This window comes from Anas acuta, chromosome Z (assembly GCF_963932015.1).
Source record: "Anas acuta chromosome Z, bAnaAcu1.1, whole genome shotgun sequence".
NCBI classification, from domain to species: domain Eukaryota; kingdom Metazoa; phylum Chordata; class Aves; order Anseriformes; family Anatidae; genus Anas; species Anas acuta.
The window spans coordinates 16,693,590-16,711,485 of NC_089017.1; the positions used below are offsets into that span (position 1 = coordinate 16,693,590).

The 17,896-nt window shown below is 36.6% G+C and overlaps 1 protein-coding gene across 4 annotated transcripts in view; it reads left to right on the forward strand.

Annotated features, from left to right (window-relative positions):
• The window catches only part of KIF2A (kinesin family member 2A), a 60,063-nt gene extending 42,458 nt beyond the window's left edge, over positions 1-17,605 (forward strand). For 2 of the 4 annotated variants that reach the window (XM_068667689.1, XM_068667690.1), the window contains 10 exons: positions 206-297; positions 556-698; positions 1,439-1,643; positions 5,561-5,671; positions 7,180-7,247; positions 9,011-9,124; positions 9,977-10,127; positions 11,688-11,789; positions 13,969-14,104; positions 15,779-17,605. In XM_068667689.1, the coding sequence (XP_068523790.1) occupies positions 206-297; positions 556-698; positions 1,439-1,643; positions 5,561-5,671; positions 7,180-7,247; positions 9,011-9,124; positions 9,977-10,127; positions 11,688-11,789; positions 13,969-14,104; positions 15,779-15,864 (1,208 nt within the window). In that variant the 3' untranslated portion in view covers positions 15,865-17,605. The remainder of the gene's footprint in view (positions 1-205; positions 298-555; positions 699-1,438; positions 1,644-5,560; positions 5,672-7,179; positions 7,248-9,010; positions 9,125-9,976; positions 10,128-11,687; positions 11,790-13,968; positions 14,105-15,778) is intronic. The other 2 variants (XM_068667692.1, XM_068667691.1) reach the window with 1 other exon arrangement.
• The last annotated feature ends 291 nt before the right edge of the window (positions 17,606-17,896 follow it).

Here is a 17,896-nt window from a genome sequence, read left to right on the forward strand (position 1 = left end):
ATTGAGTTTACCATTTGAGGTCTTCAGTATCTTCCAATATAATCTGGCAGTTTAAATACAGTGTTTTAGACTTGGTGACTGACCCTATTTATTATACTAGCAAGTTATGAGATTTGCTGTATAATAGACTATTATATATTAATGAATCTTTACTAAATGAAAATACATAACTAGATTTCGTTTTAATTTGGAAATATATTCACAGCTCGAGATGTCTTTTTAATGCTAAAGAAGCCAAACTATAAGAAGTTAGAACTTCAAGTATATGCAACATTTTTTGAAATCTACAGTGGTAAGGTAAGTACCTGATCTCTTGCAGTGAAAAAACACTTCCTCAAAGAGATTACGAACTTATTATGTAAAAGGTTTTTTTGTTTGTTTGTTTTTTTTTTTCCTCCTTTTGGTTCTGAAAGCTTTATTTCAAATAATTCTTCACAATCCCCTTCCAATCGTATTTTTTTTTGCATGGGATACTTTACATAGTTTGATATGGGATTTGAAACAAGTGTCTTCTAAAATTCCTCTTTAACTGTTCTGTTTCCCCCCTCCCCAAAGGTTTTTGACTTGTTGAACAGGAAGACAAAATTAAGAGTATTAGAAGATGGTAAACAGCAAGTCCAGGTGGTGGGATTACAGGAACGGGAAGTCAAATGTGTTGAAGATGTTCTTAAGCTTATTGAAATAGGCAACAGCTGCAGGTATCTCCCATAGCTTCCACCAGTTTTTCATTGTAAATTAAAGAATCAGAACATCTCTTAATTTCTGTGTCTGCATAGTGATTGCTTTTTAATATGCACTGGGGTTTTTAATGATGTTGGCTGCAAGTAATCAATCTGCCAGCCTTTCAAATAATATAGTTTAGACTCTGTCTCCTAGAGAGAAATAAGAACTGACTTTTCTACAGGATACGAACTGTGTGCATTTATGTAACCAGATTACTGACTTAAATTCACATTATTTTTCATCTGGAATACTGCCAAATTCTTCAGTTCTAAAAGGCCTTGATATATAGTGACAGAGGTTAAGCATATAACTTTTATTTTTTGTTAAAATCCAGCTTCATTGTTGTTAAAATTAGCTTTTTGCACAGACTGCTGCGTAATCATTTAAAAATGCCATTGGCGTTTTGCATGTAAGCTCTCTGATGATCTGAAATCTTTGAAGATCTCATTATTCTTGCTTTTAAGATGCAGGTAAAACACTGTAAATCTTCCATTTCTATATGAAGAGATGGAAACATAGGTATAACTGTACTATATACATCAACTTATTAAGGTTATATCTCCAGTCTTCATTAGTATGTTAGACATGCTGTAAGTATATATGAGAAGATACAGGACTCTGCCTTGAAAAAACTAACATTCCTAGCGCAGTATGTTTAACATGTGTGGTCCTTCATGTCTTCATATGTCCTCCCCATCTCTCCTTTTGTTTAAAGGACATCTGGTCAGACATCTGCAAATGCACACTCATCACGAAGCCATGCAGTGTTTCAGATTATTCTCCGAAGGAAAGGGAAATTGCATGGTAAATTTTCGCTGATTGATTTGGCTGGAAATGAAAGAGGAGCGGATACTTCCAGTGCAGACAGACAGACACGGCTGGAAGGTGCTGAAATTAACAAGAGCCTTTTAGCACTCAAGGTAACTGAAATGTTTCCATTGCGTTTGAGTAGGTGGAAGCCTTCCACATTTAATAGCAATGACTATTTAAATGAGTATTTTCAAAGGCTTTGCTTGTCTACATTGTCTACTGATGTGACAGGTAAAATAATGTATTGATTTTTCCTCTTAAGTGCCTGACAGAACACCTGGTAATTACTGAGTAGAAACATTACAGAAACATTGTGATATCAACTTTCATGCAGTTTTAAAAACAAAACAAAATAACTTGATTTTTAGACTTTTCTGATATATACCTAAAATGAGAGCAGATGGGAGGAAAACTGACTGACTTTGATACTAAAGGTGTGAAATAGAATCGTAGAATCATTAAGGTTGGAAAAGACCTTCAAGATCATCTGGTCCAACCATCACATTACTACCAATGTCACCCACTAAACCATGTCCCTAAGCACCATGTCCAACCTTTCCTTGAACACCCCCAGGTGGTGGACACTCCACCACCTCCATGGGCAACCTGCTTCAATGCCTGAGAAGAAATGTCTCCTCACTTCCAACCTAAACCTCCCCTGGTGCAACTTGAGGCCATTCCCTCTAGTCCTATCACTAGTTCTCTGCGAGAAGAGGCCAACCCCAAGCACTCCACACCTTCCTTTCAGGTAGCTGTAGAGAGCAATGAGGTCTCCCCTGAGCCTTCTCTTCTCCAGATCAAACAACTCCAGTGCCCTCAGCTGCTCCATCTCAGGATATTATTTTTGTTAAATAGATTTTTTAAAAGATAAATAATAAAGTTACCTTTGTGATGTATTTGTGTTGTAGATTTTGAGGGAGAAGGGAGAGTAATCAAGTAAGAAAAAATATCTTCCCCTTTCCCCTCCACAGATTGACTCCCTAATGGAAAAAACCAATAGGTATAATTGCTAATAGTTTCCAAGATACAGTTTCCAAAGTACAGAGTCGACGATGTTACTGAGTACAAATACCAAGTTAGAGTCATGACCAGATATCTCATCGTCTCATAAGCCATTGCTACAACACTCAGTACCATAATGATCTGAAAACAGGGCCCGGAGAGGATAAACAACATGACAGAGAGCAAATACGGAAAATAATGTACTATAATACTCAATTTGGAAAACAGGCGCAGCAGAGTTGAGATTAAAGCAATCAGCATCACGACAAGTGACTATTAAGCAGGTCTAATCCTTACACCAATTTTAGTTTAACACACTCTGGTCAGATCTGCCATTATCTCAACCTTTTGGGCCCCACATTGGGTGCCAAAAAGACTGTCATGGTTTAACCCGGCCGGCAGCTAAACACCACGCAGCCGTTCGCTCACCCTCCCCCCTCCCTCTCTGGGACGGGGGAGAGAAATGGAAAGTGAAGCCTGTGACTTGAGATAAAGACAGTTTAATAGGAAAATAATAATAACAATAGCAATAATAATAACAATAGCAATAACAACAACAACAACAACAACAACAACAACAACAACAACAACAACAACAACAACAACAACAACAACAACAACAACAACAATAATAATAATAATAATAATAATAATAATAATAATAATAATAATAATAATAATACAATGGTGATAATAGGTAAGTAATAATAGTATGTACAAACAAGTGATGCACAATGCAATTGCTCACCACCCGCTGACCGATGCCCAGCCTAACCCCGAGCAGTCCGGCCCCCTGCCCCCGGCTAGCCACCCCTATATATTGTTTAGCATGACGTCAGATGGTACGGAATACCCCTTTGGCTAGTTTGGGTCACCTGTCCTGGGTCTGTCCCCTCCCAGCTCTTACTGCACCTCCAGCCTGCCTGTTGGCAGGACAGAGCAAAAGGCTGAGATGTCCTTGGCTTGGTATAAGCACTGCTCTGCAACAATTAAAACATCGGGGTGTTATCAGCACTCTTCTCATCCTAAGCCAAAACATAGCATTCCACCAGCTACTAGGAAGAAAATTAATTCTGTTCTAACTGAAATCAAGACAATTTGTTTGCTGAATTGATTGAATAAAATTGTTTTGTTTTCATTGTATTTAAGTTACTTGCTGATTTTTTTCTGGCTATTGTCTTCAGCAAACATACAGCATAGTTGAGTTTCATGCAACACATCATTTTTAATTACAGTGAAAATTTTGTCTGGTGCTGTATTGGTAGCTGTGATCTAAATTAAATGGAGAAGGGGAAATAAAAATTAGTGGAGGTCTTGCAGAAGTCTTGAAAGCAGTATGATAAGATATAACTGTTTTGCAATATGTTAATTTTCTGTTCTTCATGTGCCTCCAAAAACATTGCACATCTTTTTCTGTTTGCATTCAGTAACCTTGAAGTTACTGTCAAGCTCAAATTAAACGAGTATGTTATGAAGAGGTGGTCTTCAGTGCTAACCCAAGACTTGCTGCTCACATGTGTATGTCAGTCCTGTCTTAGCCCATTCAAATTTTTGGTGCAGAAAGCTATTTCTGTAATGTTCCTACATGGAAGTAGTGTTGTTGTTTTGTTACCTGGTTTACCATGCTGTGATTAAAAGAAATACGGTAAAAACTCTATTCAAATTTAAAAGCTGGCAGTGTTCTCCTACAATTCTTTTACTATTAAGAAGACAACAGAATTCAATTTTTTCAAGAGTGAGCAAACTAAAAATCGTCACAGTAATTTAAAATATCTTAATTAAACTTGTTGGTTGCTGTACTAGTAACTCAACATGCACATTTGGTATTGTCTACTTTTCTCCTTTTCTAAATATAATAGTAACGTACAGAAAAATTTCAAGGAATGCACTGCCTTGCTCATCTATAAGTATTGGTCATTGGTGAGCCTTTTAAGTATTTGCATGTGAAATTTACATTCAACAAGCTTCAGTTTTTCTGTCTACCTGAGCTATGTGCATTCTAATAAGTTCAGCTGGTGAGTTTTTAAATAATCACATTAGATAAGTCCACCTTGCCATTTTGTTTTTTTCTGTTCTGTATCATGACAATTTTATTCTGAGCCCTTTTTCAGTTCTGTTTTATACTGTTTCATGAGTGCAGTGGTTTCTTGGATTATCATCCCATGGTTTCTAGCCTTGCTTTTGGAAGACCTGTTTCTAGAAAATTTCAAAAGTTTAAATTCAAACTTTCTTATGTAAGAAGTATTTTATTAACTATTGTTTGACCTCTGGGTGGGCAGAAGTGATGTTTAAGTTATAACAATGGCATTTTTGCACTTCTGGACTTTTTTGCTGCTATAATTTCTATAGTAATTTCATAATAATAACTTCTGCACAGTATTTTTTTCTCTGGAACTTTCCAACCAATTGCAAATTTTAGTTTAGCCTCATGCCTTTTTTATGAGTGAAATATTACCCCTGTTTTTTCAAAAGAAGTATTTTGAAACAGGAAACCGGATTATCAAGTGTCTTCTGACATTGACTACATCACCATAGAGCTGTACTCCCTACATTTGTGACCTGTGGGAGCTTTCAGAAAGTTTGATCACTGATAATACATCTGAGCAGTAAAGAATGTCCAGGATAGAGCCAGAATCAAAGCTATTCTTTTAACTGATAAGAGTTAACGTTGGCCACACAGCCTTGGTGGAGGCTGTAGATCATTCAGGCTTTTACAGCTGGTAGTCAGAAACAGTTTGTCTGGATATTTAACATCAATACTGAGTTTGTTGTTGTTGCTGGATACAACAGGTATAAACATTTCAGGTGAGATTCAGGAAGCTTTTAAAGCTCCTAAGGTAGAAAGTAAACTTAATGAGAGGTAAAAAAATCTAACAGTTCTTGAATCCAAGCTTTAAAGGTAAACTTTAATGATGTCTTAGAGGACAGCAAGATAACTAGGGCATGCATTATCTGATTTCGAATTGCATTTTAGTACGTAATTTTCTTTAACATTGAATAAATAGAAATCTTTTTGTTCTTTCAGGAGTGCATTAGAGCCTTAGGCCGAAATAAACCTCATACACCATTCAGAGCAAGTAAACTTACTCAGGTGCTAAGAGATTCATTCATAGGAGAAAACTCCCGTACCTGTATGGTAAGTATGTTCGGTTAATTTTATGTGTTTACAACTAAAAAAAGAAACAAATCTAGGAATATAGGATATCATGTTTAGAGCTGGTCACTTGCTACTGGCAATCTGTTAGGCTTAAGTTAATCAACCTGAGAAAATAAGAAAATAGACCACTTCATTTGGTAGGAGTCTTTCAGCAGAGATGTGTCCTTGCTCCCTCCTCTACTTTTTATTGGCCTTTCTTACTGCTTGTTCTAATTTTCCAGCTAGGGTCCTAGGTAGGAAACACTTCTAGCTTGAAAGGTGTTTTCTTAATTATTATTATTATTGTTTTAATGCTTTCCTGATTAAGCTGATGGAAGTAGAACATGCACCTTTCACAAGAAAAGATTTTGGAAAGGTTTTAGGGACTTGTAGGTTTTTGTTCACTAGTGCTCACAGTACTTCATACAGAGACATGCAATCAAAGGATCTTTTCAAATATACACTTGTTATTTTCATTAGTAACTGACGCATACCAGTGTTAGAGGTCTAAACTTAGTGCATGCAGTAGTGGGCTCTTTAAACTTTCTAATCCCCTCTTTCTCCCAAGGAGGAGAAATTCCTCTCAGGATGAGTACCTGTGCTCTTGTACAGTAATGTCAGTAGTAGGATGAAACAGAAGACTGGGATTATCTGATCTTCCTTTGTTTCTGATGCTGTGCTGCCAGCAAAAGTGTTAGTGTGTTGGATCTTAGAGGTGTTTGTCCTGGGTAGTGCCTTTTTTGCTCTTCTAAAAAGAGCAAAGATGTAAAAACTGTACTACTGAGAGAAGCTAGGACAATTAATTGTACTGATCTTGCCACTCTGGCCTGATCGCTGTTGTATTTTTGATGAATTCTGAAAAGAAGGTGATATTTTCAATATATTTTGTGTAAATGGAGAAGGAAAAAATTTAAGAGATTAAAGCTTAGCTATCAAGTATTATTTACAGAAATTTCTGCATCCAAAAAAAAATCTCTACTTAGGAAAATAATAGTGATATTAAAAATAAGCATTTGTTCAGGTACAATTTTAAGCTGTGACCAAAACAGCTCTCTCCAATCAGTATTCAGTCTGCTTGAATGGAGAACAGCCTTTGAACATGCATGCGTTAAAAAAAAAATCTGATTATTGCAGGCAGGATGCATTAAACTTACTTTCTTCTGAATCACATATTTCCCTATTTCTCTTTCTGGGGAGTCTTATTTTTTCAGTTAGAGTTTTTAGTTCACATGTGATATTACTAAGGCTGATCAGATGAGGGAAATTGATTGAAATTTCAGTGAATTCTTAATGTGTCAGGTATGGTTAAAAAATTGAAGCTGAAGGTTTGACTTGATATCTCTATTCTTGACATATTATTGTATAAGGACAACTGTACACTGTAGGTGGTGTTTGTAGAAGTTGTTAAATGAAACCAGGGATTAAAAACAAAACAAAAGTTAATTTGAGTTCATCTACCCTTTCATCTATACAAAGTGATTTATTAACGTGTGTTTTGTTTTCTGCAGATTGCTACAATTTCTCCAGGGATGGCATCATGTGAAAACACTCTAAATACATTGAGATACGCAAATAGGTATGGAAAATATCATTCCTTACAGTTGTACTGGCTGTTGATCACTGAAGTTTGGAATACTGTTGTTCCATGATGTATAATTTTTTTATCTACTTGAATAATTTTAGGGCACTTGCATTTCATAGTAAGACTAAAACCTTACTTAAGTAAGATTATTGATCCAGACTCACATTTAATTTAATTGGTCTTTTTTTTTTTTTCAAGCATTACAATAGAATTGTTAGAAACTGCATTTAAACCAAAAGTGGATATAGCGTGCAGTGCAAGTAGTGTGGAAGATGCCACTATTCTTTTTGCCCCTGCTCTGGAGTTAGGTGTAGTTGGTATTCACAATGATTCCCTGGAGTGCAGGCTGAGATGCCTTTCCACAGTATGTATTTTCATCCCCTTGGAATTCCATGCAGTTGCCAGGCTATTTCGTATATATATCAGCTAGCTTATTCTAATTCTAAACAAGATTCCACAGTTGCCGTAGCCCTTATTCTATACTTCCTAACTATTTCTGAGATACTTGGTAAAGAACTGGTTAATCCAATGGTGACACTATAATCAGTGTAGAGAAATTAGCACCTTCAGAGGCTGAGTCAGCACCGCTGAGACTCTGCTTTCTGAAAATATGAGCCTCTCTTCAATGAAAGGAGCCTTTCCCAGCTGGAGTTCTCTTTTGTTTCATGTAGATGGGGTGATCTTGTGTGTGCTGCAGTCAGATCTGCTACAGTTTTTCAGCAAGACCCAGAGACAGCAAAGAACAAAGGAGGCAAGCTAGCATCTGGGCCATTAGCAATCCTTTTTTTTTTTTTTTTTTTTTTTTTTTCCCTCCAGAACAGGCTACCATCTAGTGGCCTGGAATCACGTTTTCTTGCCTGAATGAAAGAAAGCCAGAACTGTTTCTCTTGGTTGTCTGGCACCCCTGGCTAATCACTAATGAGCAAAAAGGGTGATGGAAAAGCTCACCACCAAGTCCTCTTGTAATCCAAATTTGTGCCTGGATCAAGGGACTTACTAGCAAATCTGTCTGGGTTGGATTTGTCTGTGTGATTCCTTCCTTTTGAAAATGATGCATCTAGTCTAGTTACTGCAGTCACAGCGATGAGGGAGTTCCATGTTCATCGAGACCCATTACATCTTCCTCTCCCATATAGCATACACGTTGCTGAAGTGACTTAAGAAAAAATGCAAAAAAATTAAACACCGATTTCTAGTTGCATTGAAACTGTTTCTTTGCCTTGGTGTCAGATTTGTTTGCTGCTGCAGTGTAAATGCTGTTACAGGGTAAATGCCTTTCACCATGGAGTTGTTTCATGTTTTTTGTCTACTTTAAGTTGTTTTGTAGCAATGTATCAATTTCATAATACAATTAGTTCAGGTGCTGAACACAAGTGTATGTGCAGTGTAAGACAGTGGGAAGGATAGAATTTAAAATATTTATATATTTATTTATTTTAAAAGGAGCAGCATAATTGAATATTGAGTGTAGAACAAATTTTATTAGCTGCACTAACTGAAATCTGGAATTACTCTTCTGAAAATACTGCTACTGTAGTCTCCTGTAGATTAGCAGCACTGGTTTTGCTCAGTTTTGTTAGTGATCTACAACTATTTACAGATGGTTTAAGTAAGTTACTCTTCCTCATGTTCTGATTTAAAAATAATTTGTTATATTGTTAGACTATCAAAAAAGAATGCTAAACAAAGAGTTGTCATTTAAACTGTGTTTACAAGGACATTTTCTCTTAATTTGCTGCTGTATTTTGCTGCTGCAGAGTAAAGGAATTTGGAATTAGTCCTTCGGACATTCCCTTCTCACAGGGTAGTGGCAGTCGCTCTGATCTCTCTCCTTCCTATGAGTATGACGACTTTTCTCCTTCAATCACCAGGTCTACTTCATTCTATACATGGAATCTTATTTTTAAGTTTTCTTTTTGGCTACGTAATTTTACAGACCAACCTTTCATTAGTTCCCTTGCCTTGAGTCACACATACTTTTTGTTTTTATTTTGTTCGGCAGGTGATGGTTCTGCATGATCTGCAATCATCTTCCCACTATTTTGTTCATCCTCCTTAAACATCCACACTTTGTATCCAGGCTTGCTATTCTCCATCATACATTAAAAAAATAAATAAAAATGGTGATGTCACCTTTGCACATTTAGTGAACCAAATCTGACTACTCTGTTTAAAGGATAATTAAGATATTTTCATTTTTGAAAGTATTTCAATTGAAGGATGTATTCATCCTCTGAAATACTTGGTTGCATAGTATTATTTTCTGTAGAGTTTTGGTGGGTTTGCTTATAACAGCTAATTGGGTGCTGCTGATTATTATTTTTTTAAACACAATTGTTTGAACAGAAAAAGAAAGATGGTCAGGTTTTGGGTGTTGAATGAGCTTCTCTGTCATACATTATTTACTGCTAAGAAGTTGATGTTGAGGGTTTGAATATTTTTGCCCTCAGCATTTTAATGAATAGTGAGCTCTCAGTTTAAAAAATGCTTTTTGCTGGAAGATGGATTGTAATTCACAAGTAGCTGAAACTCAATGGTCCATGGTTTGTTTCTTTGTTTGTTTTTCATTAACATTTTCTTGGTACAGTAAATCTGTGAAGGTGGCATCATCATCTGTATTAAGTGAATTAAATAGCATATGAACTCATAGAGCTTTATTTTTGGTGGTGGCTACTTTGCACAGGAAGTTACTAATTGGAAAATGAAATATTTTCTGATTGTAGGGTGAAGGAGCTGACAGTTGATCCTAGTGCTGCAGGAGATATCCGTCCCATTATACACCATACTCCCAATCAGATCGATGACTTGGACACACAGTGGGGAGTGGGGAGCTCTCCTCAGAGAGATGATCTTAAACTGCTTTGTGAGCAAAACGTGAGTAGTTTACAACAATACATGTAGAGAGGAGATGATAAATACAATGGTGGAACAAATCCAGAGTAATGTGCTTTTATAGCTCATAAGCAATACAATAAAGTACATACAGCATGCATCTTTACTTTCTTACTTTACAGGTCGTTCCCATACAGAATTTACAAGTAAAAAGTTTTTTTCACGAGTGAGAGAAAACACTTCTATTTATCTTCCTCACTTATTAGGACCTCCAGTGTCTAAGCAGTGTCTGTTCTAGGCTCTTAAGGTTTTTAGTGTACGTTTTTTCCAGTATAGCTTCAGCTTATATTAGGCAGTTTGACATATTCTGGGATACTTGTCCATTTTATTTAAAACACTTGTGGGTTTGAGCATTATTTTCCATGCATTTCAAGTGAGTTTGCCTTTCTCTGCATTTAGGAATATGGGTACCCACATTCCTCTTCCTGAAATCCTGATTTTCATGGTGTGAAACCCCAGTTACCAGTCTAGGGTTGAGCCCCACCATATTCCCAAAATATCTCTCCGGGCTGAATGAGTGAGATGCTGGGGCAGAGAGACATCTTCCAAAGAATATTTTTCTTTCAGTGATGATTCTCAGCTCTTTTTCTGGTTCCTTGAATGTTCATCAGGGATCAATGCTCAGTTTGTGAAAATGCTTATGAATGATTTAAAGAAAAATCTGTACTCTCATAACTTACATTTCTCAAGATTCTCTTCCTTCTCAGACATGTCTTTGTGATCTTACTTGTATTTTCTCTCATGTTAGTAACTAGCTCTAGAACGTGATCTATGTGATTCCTGAAGTTTCCCACAGACAGATATCCTTTCACATGCTTTTCATTGCTCATGTGGAATTCAATTAAGCTTTACAGTGTATTTTTAGAAAGATGTCAAAGGCATGGTATAGAGAGCCATACTGTCTTGCTAAAAAATTATTTACAACATACCTAGTGCTTTCCCCTTTGATTATTAATTATTTATTTCTACCGAAGTCCTATTTACCCAAATTTCTAATTCCACGCTCTGCATTCTTCTAATGTATTATTTAGAGGAATTAACTACACATTTTTTAGATTTTTCACCTTAGGTTTACTTTTTTTCCCCAAGGGATGAACTTGATTTTGGTATCTTGAAATGTATTGAATGTGTTCTCTGTTTTGAAAATTGTTGCCTCTGTTGTGAGATGCTCAAAAAAAACAGTTTTCTGTAGGTGTTAAAATCTACTAGAAATTACCGTTCTTCACTTGTAACTTTCTCTTTCCACTACTTTCATTCATTCTTCTGATGTGGGATATTCTACACTCCAGTATTCACAAGGATGGCTGGCTGAGAATGTCTAATGAGTATGAATTAAACTTAACTCTGTTAACATTTTGATTTTAATTGCCGTCTCCCCCCATGTCTGGAGAATTTCATGTAGAAACATAAAATCCCTGTCTTTGTCAGGGTCTGCCTTCCACATATTTCTTTTTTGTGCTCAGTGATGGGATGGAACGTGTTCAGTGTATTTCTTGTAGTCATGGCTCTTTCCAGACTAATAAGCTTACCTGTTGTTTGTAGGAAGAGGAAGTTTCTCCACAGTTGTTTACTTTCCATGAAGCTGTGTCACAAATGGTAGAAATGGAAGAGCAAGTAGTAGAAGACCACAGGGCTGTCTTCCAGGTAAGAATGGATCTACGTTTTGTTTTATCCTAATCCAGGAATTTTGTTTTTTCCAATTGAAGCAAATATCCTGCATATGCTTTGTGTATATGATGCAGGGTATCATCTGGTCATTACTTTGCAGTCAGGGATTTCTCAATTGTTTCATTACACTAAATCAATTGTAGCAAACAAATAGGGGCAGATGTTTAGATCCGATAACCACTAATCTTTATCCCCATGATGAAAGAGAAGCATATTTTTCCAGCAACCTAGAAATCTAATAAGATTTTCCTTTTCTTCTCACAAGCATTCTAAATAGGTTGTGTTCATTGTAAGAAAAGTTATTTTGTTTTTAGTACTGAGATACTTTCTGATTCAGTCCTTTTCCAGCATTAGTGGCTCTTTTATTTTTTTGTAGTTTCAGGAAGCTCATTCAGATTGATCTTGAAATTTTCATTTCACTGTCTAATGCATGCTAATATTCATATTTAAAAGCTGGAAGTTAATACTAATGTTTCTGTTAGCACCATTTCTGTTGATGGTTTGGTCATCTCTCTCAAGCTGCTGTAATACTCCCTCCAAGTATCCTTCTGTGATATTCCCATCTGAGCTACTCAGATTCAGAAGAGACCATTATTTTTCTAACTGAATGTTTGCTTCCTTTTTACCGACACATAAACGTTTTCACTTTCTATTAGTCAGGGTCCTTGGAAGGAATATTGCCAACAAAGTACAGTGCTAGTCAACACCATGGATCCTTTTACATTCACAAAACAAATTATAATAATAAGCATGAATTACTAGTTTTCAGAGAGAAATGCGAGCTGCTTCTGTTTATAACCCAAGAGTCTTTAGGCAGGCTGTCCATTTGGCACATCTGCTGCAGGAGAACAGCAGAACATTAGACCTGTGGGGAATACACTCATCTCCTCAATGTGGGCATTGAACTTAATGGAACACTGATGTATGGTCACATAATACAGTAGGATGCTAAAAAACACATTTTCCAACAGATCTAGAGATTTAGTTATGAAACACTAGTCCTGAAGTGAAATGTGCAGAAGTGTGAAAGTCAAACGCCATATGCCATAGCAGCGTCCTCATGCCTGGGACTTCTCGAGAGACAAGGTGCATTAATTTATGATGTTATTGCCTCTGTGTGTCCATCTGGCCTTCTGCTGGAGATTACTGTTCCTCACAGCAGTCACTAGAAGGAAATGTGTTCAAGCCTCAGCTCCCTTAGTTCGCAGCATGGCTTGTTAGCTTATGCTATTGGCGGAGGTGTGCTGCACCAATACAGAAGCTACAACCTGTACCAGGCAGACGTTGTCTTCTATCAGCTTTCTTCTGGAAGCTATTGATTGTGGGATACAAAATACCCTATCCTGACACAAACATCTAAAATGAACGAATTGCGCTCTAATTGTGTCCATCTTGCTTTGATTCTGTGATGTATGAGTTTACATTAGGTGTCCTAAAAAATATACATGGGGTTTAGACTGTATTTTTTATATTACTTGAGCCACTGAGCCCAGAGGGAAAGACTTAATTTTAGTATTTCAGGCCCAGCATGCCTAGAATTGTCTGCTGCTTTCTTTTTTAAATTAAAGCATTTCTAATAAGATCAGTTCTTCTAATCATAGCTTTGCACAGTACTGTAAGCTTTCAGCTCCTGTTTGCATTCTTTGCTACAATACTATTTTTTTTTTAATTCCCCCTTTTTGGTAATATTTGCAATACAAATGTGCTTAAGAGCTGGTTTAACCAACCTTTACAGTACTCAAACCTATGTGGGGAGTTAGCACAAGCAATAGAGAGTTTAAAATAGCCCTTGTTTTACACAGCTTCTCTCAAAACTGCTTTTGAGCGTGGACAGAGTTGTCTTGTCTCCTTGACTATAGTAATAAGACTGTGATCACTGTCAGTGACAAATAGCCCCTATTTAAAATTGAAGACTGACTTCAGAATCATGTAAGGTTATGGTTGCTGATAGTTTTGCTGAAATTAAGAAACTGTGTAGCAAACACACAGCTTTGTTGAACTGTGAATAAGGATTCATTTTAGGATTGAAATTCGGATATTGAGGTGACTGTAGAAGTACAGTCATCCTGTGAAAAGGAGTAGGTCTTTGTTTTGCACCTTGTACTTCTGCCAAAGTATTTAGTTGTTTATTGTTTTTGTTTGTTTTTAATTTTAGGAATCTATTAGATGGCTAGAAGATGAAAAAGCACTTCTTGAGATGACCGAAGAAGTAGACTATGATGTGGATTCTTATGCTACCCAACTTGAAGCAATCCTAGAGCAAAAAATTGATATTTTGACCGAACTTAGAGGTAGGTTGCTTTTAATCACTTTTGTGGGGGTTATTAGCAATGCATAGAGTGTACTTTTATTCTGTGATCTTTTTTTCCTCTTATGCTGTCTTGTGGAAGGAATGTTTATTCTGGGAACAAGTTCACATCTGTGTTGCATTCATCCTAGTTTAAAAGAAAAGGCTCTTGTTTTACCTCCAGGAAATATGCACTTGTTCTTGCAACTTTCCCTTTCTTTTTCTTCATTCCAAAATAATAAATGGAGGAAAATGAAAATACAAAGGAAGTGCACAAAAAAAAAAAAGTAATGTAATGTAATAAGGAAAAAGTACTTGGAAATCCCAGTTCCTGCTCTGCTGCAATCTGTAGTGTAGCAGAGTCCGCTTGTTTTTTAATCTGTGTGTTGTTAACGTAGTTTTTTTATACAGCTGCATTTCTGCATTAATTCTGCCAGCTTCTTTTTGTTGAAAAGCAAAGTGCAATTAATTCTTAGTACCTGTTCTGTTTGTCTTCTAAGTCAGGTTGTCAGCTTAATACCTCATAGAAGGTACTCAGAGCTTAGTACCTGAGTATCTTCATTTTTGCAAACATATCTTTTTAGAAAGATAACTCCTTAGAAGATAAAATCTTAGATTTTACTCAATCTCAGTATCTGCTGTAAGTTAGAATGAATCAAACAAATCAGATGTGGCCTGCTCAGCAAGTAATTCGTAATTACACATTCCTTTGCTTCATACAAACTAGCTGAGGGCTTCCTCTTCAGGAAGAGACAGCAGTAGTGAGAAAACACAATTTAGGTGACTCTCTGCTCTTCTAAAGCTTGTTGGATACCTCTTCTGAAACAGTGTTCTGGAGATAAAGGTTGTCTAAAAGATCCTTGTGTGTTTACAGGTAGGATGATGTTTATAGAGCTTGCGGGAGGGAGGAACTGTTAAGTCAAAGATTCTTTCTCCCAGTAACTTCTGAGTTCTGCTCGTGGCACACAATGGCTGCTGCATATTTCAGCTGTTTTTCCTGTCCTTTTGGGACTGATTTCTTTACATTGTTGTTTTGGTTTCCTTCTTTGAATTCTGGAGCATGTTACTGGGAAGTTGCTGGGAGTGGAATAGAAATATGAAGGATTACCATGCTTCCTTTCATAGGTTTCTCCCCCCCCCTCTCCTGCTAGTTATGATGAAAAGTATAAATGATGTGCTTATCTACTTACAGTGAAAAACTTCAAAAATGTAATCATAAATGCATTCATAGGAAAACAGAATTTATTCTGGTGGGTGTTAGGATGCTACTGATTATACACTAAGATATTTTTTTTTCTGCTTTTAAAGATGGTTGGGAAGCTGCTGGGAAGGAAAGGGAATTATGCTGTGCTCTCCAAGTTAGAAGCAGAACTGAAACACAAACAGGTTACATGCTGGCAGTGCAATTGTGCAGCTTCCTGCCTGGAGACTAGGCAGGATAGCATCTAAGAAGGTACCAAATTGCTAAGCTGCTTGTTTTATATGGTGAGCACTGAATTTAAGTTTATCTGAGTCCTCTTGCCATTTGTAGCTTCAGCTGCTTTTCTGCAGGAGTGTTTTTTTTTGTTTGTTTGTTAAACAGGCAGGGATGTGGAACTTCAGGGCTCTTCAGGGCTCAGTTTCATGATCTGTGTTGAGAACAGGCACATCAGTACTCATTCTCTCTTTTTCCTTAAAGATAAAGTGAAATCCTTCCGGGCAGCTCTACAAGAAGAGGAACAGGCCAGTAAACAGATCAACCCCAAAAGACCACGTGCCCTTTGAAACGGGCCTTTGCTGCTAAAGGAATCCACAAACCTGTACTGCTGTAGCACACATTTGTTACAAAACCCAGTGGCCGTAAGAACTCAACTACTTGAAAGTGTAAAAACATTAGAAATGTCTGTGGAAGTGTCCTGTTTCTTATTCACCTGAGTGACATTTTCGGTTTTGTGTGAAATGCTCCTATGATGTCTACAAAATGCTTCTAGACCAGACAGCACAACCATGCAGGGTTCAGATCTGTGAAGCACTTTGTTTTGAATATTTCTTTATTCGAATTGTGAATTTTTTTTTGTTTGGAAGTATTTACCATGTTTTTAATAATGAAGTAAAACTGTGGACATTAAAATGTCACAGTATTTCCTTTAAACTATGTTCAGTTTTGTTACAAAGACCAGCTGTGCAGTTTTGTGTTTGCGTGCATGCACACCTCACTAGTGGTTGTACATAACTTCTCTTCTACATACAGCTGTGCTTACCTTTTTCCATTCTGTCATTCTGTGCCTTGATGAAGGCTACTTAACCCTAAACATCCTCTTTTTGAAGCACAGCCTTAATAAACAACATTCCTTATTTGTCAATATAAATTGCTTTTAGTGTGTGTACATTTTTAATGTGTTTTGAGACTTTTTTTTTTTTTTTTGGTGGTTAGTTCATTCATTTCACAGGATGTGCCATATCATTTGAACAGGAACCGCAAGAGCTGTTGGAGTGGACAAACAGCTGGACATTCCATCCTCCTTGTAAAAAAAAATCTGGATTTTAGATTTATTTGAACACCGTAAAGAATGGTTATATAATTCTAACATTTTTCTCTGTAAAAACAAACAAAAAAAATCAAACAAAAAACAGAAATATAAATTAGTTGATGTATGATAAAGGGTAATGTTTTAAGTACTGAGGAGAGTTGTATCTTAGGATAATGCAGATAAGCAGTATGTGGTATGATGTGATAATGCTGTCGGAAAGAAGGTACAATCTGACCTCTGTGTATGATGCATAGGATAACTGTCAAAGTTTGGGGATATAGCTGAATAAATATGTATTGGCCTTTCACATACTGTTAAAATTTGGCTTTTGATGCATGACAGACTTACATGTACATTAACTGTAGTTTGCAGGTAGTTTGAGTAGCTCTGTTGCTTTAATAAAAAAAAAAAAAAGTAGCTAATGCCTATTTTTCCCTTTGTATACGGTGCCAGCAGCTGAAAAGTGAGGTGAAATTGCATCATTTGAGGATTTGCACAATACCTCTACCTAGTGCTAATAGAAATCCCTGAAGTACCCGAATTCTCACAAATGGCGCCATGTATATCAGCACTTTTTAACTGGTGGCACTCAAGTTATTTTTGCAAAGTCGGTATCCAGGAAAGATTGACCTCTCATGTAAGAACTTTGTGTCAAATGAAGAGTTGTAGACCTCTCTAGGAGTTCTCCCTGATTCCAGGAGTTCCTATCAGCAGACTTTCCCTTGGAACTGTTTAAACATTACTTTTGGAATACAGGCCTGTATGTTTGTGCCAGGCCTGAAGGAAAATAAAGGGAAGGCAATGAAAAGAGAGTTAAATGAGCCAGGAATTCCTGTAGTGTTTAATGTTTGTATCTCTCATAGGAAGGTAGGCTATGGGAAGCTATTGTCGCATCATGGTTAAATCAAAAAAATCCTCCTGTGTGTAAACATGAAAACTGAAACAACAATGTAGATTTTACATAATGTGTTTAATAAATTAAGCTATTAAATGAATTACAGATGAGAATTTACTTCTATGAAGGCTCTGTTCTGCTTTGGGAAGGGTTGAGCTTTGTAAACACATGTGAGTTGTTGCACTTTTCAAAAGGTCTCCGATTTCAAAATGAGTATTTACTTCTGGAAAAAAATATTCTGCGCAAATTTGTAGTGTAAGAAGAATTCCCCAGAGCACTGTCCTGACTTTATTTTGCAGCAGGTCTCAAAGAAACGTCACACAACTTCCTGAGCATTTGGTTAAGAACATCATTCATTGCAGTTAAAAAAAAATAATTAAAAAAAAAGCAG